This window comes from Rhinolophus sinicus, chromosome 14 (assembly GCF_057876585.1).
Source record: "Rhinolophus sinicus isolate RSI-liver-muscle chromosome 14, RSI-T2T, whole genome shotgun sequence".
Lineage (NCBI taxonomy): Eukaryota > Metazoa > Chordata > Mammalia > Chiroptera > Rhinolophidae > Rhinolophus > Rhinolophus sinicus.
The window spans coordinates 985811-992774 of NC_142514.1; the positions used below are offsets into that span (position 1 = coordinate 985811).

A 6964-nucleotide genomic window follows, 5' to 3' on the forward strand; every position below is an offset into this window, starting at 1 on the left:
TGCGCTTTCGAGATGCTTCGCGGAAATTCTGGTGACGTCACGATTGTAAAGCGGTCAATCCGTGCGTGTGCTTCTGTACAATTAATGAGCGGAGCCCGTGGCTGTTCTCCTTCTGTGGATATTCTCACCCTCGGCCAAGGTCGTTCGTGTTCTTGCACATCTATTAAAGACGTTAATGACAACGCTTACTGTTATTATTTTCATTAAAAGTAGGTGTTTCCAGGAAGCAGAGGTTTTTGAAGCCATTTATTAGAGCCGTTTTCGGTTCACAGCAAAATCGAGGGGAAGGCCAGAGATGTCCCGTGTCCCCCTGTCCCCCCACTCCCATCAGCATCCCCGTCCGTGTCCCCAGAAGGTGCACATGCTACAGCCGACGGACCTGCACTGACCTCTGTCACCAGCACCCAGGGCCCCCGTTTACTTCTTCATGTTGTAGGTCCTGTGAGTTTGGACAAAACGTTGGATGACTTGTCTCACTGCCCCAGACATCCCTATGCTCCACTGTCCCCCTCTGCTCCTCCAACACAAGTGACCTTTTTAGCAGCTCCGTAGTTGTGCCTTTTCCAGAATCTGTTGGGAACACACAGGATGTTGCCTTTTCAGGTTGACCCTCTTCACTTGGTAACTTTTATTTAAGTTCCCGCCACATCTTTTCACGGCTGGTGTGGGGTCATTTTTGAAAGGAAAATAGGGCCTTCTGCAAATTAATCTTGGGGCTTCCTATTGGCCCCCTCCCCCCGCCATGGCTGAGACGGAGATGAGGGTGTCAGGCGGAGTTGGCACCGAAGCCCAGCTCTTCCAGAACCTGGCAGACCAACACTGGAGGGGCACAGCCGCCAACACTCCGGCCCTTCCTTCCCCAGTCCTGAAAGCCCGCGCAAGCCTGAGACAGATGTTGCCTGCTGGCCTGCCGCTGCCCATGGCACCTCTGCCAGTTCCAGCCCCATAAATCTTATTCCAGCGGGAGCTGCCCTGATTCCCCTGCTGGCTGGCCGATGGTAGGGTCCCAGGGCACCGCCCCTGACAGTTTCCTCACCCCAGCAGCACTCTGAGGAATGGACACAGGAGTGAGAGCAAGCTGCCCCAGCCTGCCCGCTGTGCCAAACGGGCCCTGTCAGCTCCCAAACCATCGGCTGGCCTGCCCTGGCCTGCCCAGCCGTGGCCTGAGCACGTCTGCTCTCTGACCACAGCCAGTCCCTCTGCTGAGCGAAAGCCAAGAAAGAAAAAGGATCCACGGTTTTGGTTTCAACAGAAGAACACGACAAGCAGTTTGCAGTAACAGGTTTACTACACAGCTTTTCCATGTGTCGGGTGGAAGGGAGGGGGCCTGCAGGGACGAGGGCACGGCGGCTCACCACACCATGTCTTCTGTGCTGTCTGCCAAGCACTGAGCGAGATGGCTATCAATGTCTAGCTGGGCCAGCCTGCGAGGAAGAGAGACGGTCACTCAGTCACCCACGGAGGGGACCCCTGGCCAGGGCCTCCGTGGCGTGCTTTCACACCCTTGCCGGGCACTCACAACTGTACCAAAGCATGGCCGGCGGAGAGGAACCCTGACGGGTCTCCATGGCTAGTTGGAAACGAGGCAGGAGCCACACCAGTCAGGAGAGGCCTCTCCAGACCCTACTCTTGGGTCAAAGGTTCTGAGTGCACCCTGGACAGGTGCCATTGGGAGACCTCGTCAAGTGTACTCTCAGGCTAGGGGCACTGCGTAACGAGCCCCCAGGGCACTCTGGCAACTGCTCAGCTTGAGAACCTGAGGTTCCTGGGGACAGCTGTGCCCGAGAACCCAGCTGATGGCGGCAGCACAAGGTCAAGGCCCCTCCTCCAGGTGTGACGGTCGAGGGGAAAATCCGGCAGGGGCATTGGCATCAGCAATGACCAGGGCATCCACCTTTCAAAACCACCCCCCGGCCACCCAGAAAGACGCAGCGTGAAGGATTCTGCCCGGACGAAAGCGGGGAGCGCAGTCCAAGCTTGAGAATTGTGTTTTCTTGATATGGAGGGACTGAGCCCCAGGGGGAGAACTCGTCAGCTCTGCCCAGTCTCCGGAGGGCTCCATGGGGCCCTGGGGGATGACCCCTCCAGGGTGGGACTCGCATGGAAGGGGTGCCACTGACCCTTAGGTTCTGCTCTGCTCTGGCAGCCCGACGCCATCCAAGTGTCATGGCGGCCAGGGACCCCACCTGCACCCGCATCTTACAGAGCAGGACACACCTCACCCGTCTCACCCCAACAGCTTTCCCCGTCAGTCACCCAGGGTCCCTTCCAGCAGCTGGGTAGGGATGCCAGCTCAGGCCCACCTAGGGCCTCCCAGAAATGCCCATGGCCACAGCCAGGGAGGTGGTTTGCCCGCCAGCCCAGACACCCACCCCCTGCTCACAGGAACCTCCTAGGACAGGGCTTTTCCTCTGACCACCTCCAGGGCCATCCTGGTCAAGTGCCCAAGTTCACTGGCCAGACTGGAAAGACCCATCCCTGGAGCTCCAGCGTCGTAGTATTGAATCTAAAAGACCTCCATTTGCTGCAAGGTGCAGCGACCGAGAAGGCTGAGGGCCACAGCCCCACCGGCAAGGACAGTGCCAGCTTCTCACCCGACCTGGCCCCACAGCCAACACCCTGCTGCACTCGGGCCCAAGCGGTTCTGGTGGCCTTCAACTGGCTTCTCCATGTTTGCAGACCCAGGCCAGTGTGTTCTGAGGTCCCTGGGGCCACTCAGCCCGTCCTCGGAACCAGCCCCCCCCACAAGCCTTCTCTAAAGCTACCAGAAGATTCTAAGATCTGGAGCTGGGGCATCCCGCCCAGAGGTTTCCAGGCGGTGTCCCTCGGGTAGGGGCTGCCTCTGGGATTCCTTCAGACCTCCCCCAGTGACAGAGCTTTGTCTCGGCTGGATTTGTCACACACGGCTTCTGCTTCAGCTTGCATCACAACAGTCCCACCTCGTCGTCGCATCTGAAACCCAACGTGTGGAGGTGGACGGCTGGCACGGCTGCAGGAGAGGGGACTCAGCCAACACCTCCAGTGGCTGGAACGTGGACAGGGCCACTGAGCTGGTACAGCCGCACCGATAGGGTCACACACAACTCAGGTTCTGGTTTCCACGTCTGGCCCGTGGGAGCCCATCTTTCCAACCACCCACATGACTCACGGCCAGCAGAAACCCACGTGATAACTGAATTCAGTAGCAGGAGGTCTTCAGGGGACAGCACTTCACACATGGCTTGTTGAGTCCGTCACACCAAAGAATAAAACCCTTCTGAGTGACCCGGAAAACGCTGACACACGGAGGAAAATGACACAGGTCAGCTTGTCCTGCTCAGCCTCTCACGTGCTCGCTCCACCAGGAGCATCACCGCTGCTGCCGGCCTGAAGGGCAGCCACACTTCTGGCTCCCGAGAATCACTACAAGCATTTTTCTGGGGACAGTCACAAGCCGATATGACAGTGCAGTTGCTGTGTCCAGCTGCTAAACTGGGCCGTCCCGTGGCCCGGCCTGTGCCCTGGTCCTAGAGCATTCGTCCTATGGCGGGTGGGACCTTGTTTCCGAGACGCAGGACTCCTGTCATCTCCCCAGTCACTGCTGCAGCCTTGGGGGTGTGTTCTGGGCCTCATACTGTCTCTCACCCTCATAATCAGATGGAAGAACGTGCTAGAAGCATTCCAGACACGCTGAGACCTGGACCCACCCGTGCTCACACCTACTTTGGGAAAACGCAGGCACTCTGCCAAGACTTCATTTAACTGCTTTAAAAGCTCAAAACTGGAACTGTTTTTTCCTCTTTAACGTTTCTGTCTTCGAGACCCTTTTCTCAGACGGTCCAAGGACAAAGGCCCCCAGAACCTGACAAGGGGTGGGGGCGCTCTGACTGCATCAGGAACCTTCCAGGCTTCTGAGCCTGGGTTTCTCCATACGGGAGTCCGAAGGCTTCATTTTTCCACTCACTGCTTCACCAGAATCGCCAAGCGAGTCAGTAGGCAGCTTTCAACGACCCCAGAAGACCAGGAGGCAAGAGGCGGGTAGTGCCGCACCGGCTCTGGAAACGGTCTGCAAATTCTCCCATGGGTGCTACCAGGACTTCTTGCAGGGGCCGCTTCACCCAGCACACAGGCACTGCCTGGCCCAAACCACCACTGTCATCTCCCCCCACCCCAAGCTGTGCCATCTGGGCTCACCCCTGACACCAGGCTCTCAGGCTGGGAGAGGCTTGATATACCGTTAGAGGTGCTGTCACCTCTGAATGAGGCCTGGAGGGGGTGTCTCTGCGGGTTTGTGCTGTATGTCTGGAACACCAGCTTGATGGCGTTTTTTTTTTTTTACTTTTATTCATTTTTAAGTGTTTTTCTAGGACCCATCAGCTCTAAGTCAAGTAGTTGTTTCAACCTACTTGTGGAGGGCGCAGCTCAGTGGCCCATGTGGGGATCAAACCGGCAACCCAGTTAAGAGCACCGCGCTCTAACCAACTGAGCTAATCGGCTGTTTGTTATCAGCTAATTCTGGAATCCCCTTCTTTCACCTTTGGGGCTGTTTTGCTTCTGAAAGATCAAGGACAGTGCACTTAACTGGAGCACACATCTCCAGGCCACAAGGAATCTGGAGCAGGTCCAGTTCCCGAAACCTGCTATCCATTCACTGCACCCAACTGAGGTCCTTCCGGGCCAACTGACCCCCATGACCCCACAGCCGTGTCCTTGGCTGTGTGACACCCAGTCCACAAGCTGGGCAGTTTAGGTTTAACTTCTTAGCAAATTGGATTCCATCCCCTACTTAAAATAAGGCATAAAAGCATGTATTGGATTTTTTAAAAATAAAAATACACCTATGCACACACACGTGCACACACACACACATACAGTCTTCATTTTTAAAACAACCCACCACTGGGAAGGTGCTGGGGGGAGGGGGGCTAAACAGGAATTAGCTCAGGGACCCACAGCCCCGCTGGCTCTACAGGCGGTCTCAGCCCCCCAGGTCTCGTCAGGATGGGCTGGGTTAGAGCAGAGAAGCTGCTCCCTATGGGCAGTATCTGAGCTGTGGCTGGGAGTATGCTGCCTGTGGGGGGTCCCCAAACCTACAGTGCTGTGCCCTCGGGCTAATCTTCATAGTCGCTGCTCTGCCAACTCTCAGTGTATGAAACATAACTTGAAAAGGCCAAAGTGGAGCTCAGGCACCTCTTAGCCTTCTAAAAGTGGCCGGGGTCACGGTGTGGCAGCAGGGGGACGAGGAGGTCCAAGGCTGATGCACTCACCCGGGGTCGAAGTCGGCCTGGCACATGGGGCAGCTCCGCAGGGTCTGCGCACGGTCCACCGTGGGCTGCTCCTGGGCGTAGGGAATCCCGCGGGGCTCCGGCGTGGTGCGCCCTTGCCAGGACCCGGTCGGTGGCCCGGGGCGCACCCCAGCCCCGCCGAACACCCGATAAGAGCGACCTGTGCCCTCGCCTCCCGCTGGGGCCGACGGGAAAGGTGTCCAGGAAAAGGTCTCAGATCCCACAGTGAAGACCTCGAGGGACGCGGCGCGCTCTGGGCCACTCCTGGGCTCCTGCAAAACGGGTCGTCGGCCGGCGTCAGCGGCGCCTCGGCCCCTTCCCGGCCAGGAGACCCGCACCCGCAGGCCACCCGTCGGTCCCGGCACACGCACCTGGCCGGGGAAAGCCGGCAGCGGCGGCAACTCGCCGTCCAGATTCAGATCCGCGCTCACGGTTCGAAGCAGCTCGGCCCACAGCCGCGCACATTCGACGTCGCCGTCCGGGAGGGAGCCCAGGCGGGGGCTCGGGGACCTGGGGCGGCGCGGGGTGGAGGCGGTGAGAACTCAGCAGGGGGAGCAGTCAGCGCGGGGGTTGGGGAGTGTTTGAGAAAGTGGGGAGACCCGAGGAGTGGCGGGGGGGGGTGAGAACTCAACGAGGGGGCTAGTCAGCAAAGCAGGGGGCGGCGCGGGGGGGGGGGCGCACTCGCCCGGGCGGGCGGGGCCGGAGGGGGAGGCGTGGAGAGAACTGCGCGGGGAGGGGCCCCAGCGAGTGTGGCCGGGGAAGGGCGGGCCCGAGGCGCGCTCCGGGAAACACGTGGGAGCGTGACAACGGCCACAGCTCGGCCCGGTGGCCCCCCCACCCGTGCCTCCCCCTGCTCCTCGTCCCTCCCAGACTCCAGACACCGGCCTCACCCGGCCCCCGAGGGCGGCCTCCGGCGGCTCAGCCTCAGCCGCGACCTCCGCGCCGCTTCCATCGGCCTGAGCCCGCGAGTCGGGCGGAAGTAAGCGAACCCGCGCGCGGGTGACCACCGCCCCTGGCCCCGCCCCGGGTATTGGCCCCGCCCTCCGCCTTAGAAACCCGCCGGCACCTTCCCGGCGTCTGGACCGCATCCTGGCCGCCGAGCCCACCCCGACCCCGCCGGACGTGCGCTGTAGACCCCGACCCCCAGCCCCACCTGACCCGACCTTCCCCACCTGCGCTCTGGATCCCGACCCCCGAGGGGCCCTACGGTCTACTCCTGAGGCCATGAGGTGACCTCCCCTTTGTGACACTATCAGAGCAGAAGGTGTCCTGACCCCAACCTTTGGGGAAACTAAGGCCTGGGTTCCTTCCTCCACCACAGAGGTGGGACTTAGGGGGAGGCGGACTTGTCCTGAAGGGAGCTATTTTCCAGCGAATGAAAATAGTGGAGGCCATTCCCACCGCTGTCACCCCGCCGGCCTGGGGTCTGCAGAGGTCTCCGAGGAGGAGGAGGAACCTGGCAGGAAGTCACACTAGGGGGTCCCCGCCACACACACACACACACACACACACACACACACACCAGTTAAAGCCCACCCGCAGCTGCGAAGCCAGCGCTGGCTCTGCCACCTCTTGCTGCCACAACAGCTCTGAGCCTCAGTTCCCAGCTCTGTAGACCCAAGCTGTCCTTCCCAGGACAATCACTGTGTCCTTACAAACGGGAGGAATCTGGTTTCCTAAATTAAGAAGAAATGAAATGA

The 6964-nt window shown here is 59.9% G+C and overlaps 1 protein-coding gene across 2 annotated transcripts; it reads right to left on the reverse strand.

Moving 5' to 3' along the window:
• Positions 1-66: 66 nt before the first annotated feature.
• On the reverse strand, positions 67-6299 carry FAAP20 (FA core complex associated protein 20). Of its 2 annotated transcripts, none has more exons than XM_088790053.1 (4): positions 6155-6299; positions 5636-5774; positions 5247-5536; positions 67-160 (listed from the first exon to the last, which is right to left on the reverse strand). In XM_088790053.1, exons 1-4 carry the CDS (start codon positions 6214-6216, stop codon positions 82-84), a joined length of 570 nt encoding a protein of 189 aa, XP_088646179.1. In that variant the 5' UTR covers positions 6217-6299; the 3' UTR covers positions 67-81. The 2 variants fall into 2 exon arrangements, with proteins under 2 accessions (XP_088646179.1, XP_074190360.1); XM_074334259.2 differs by lacking the exon at positions 67-160 and adding an exon at positions 1267-1424.
• Between the last annotated feature and the right edge of the window lie 665 nt (positions 6300-6964).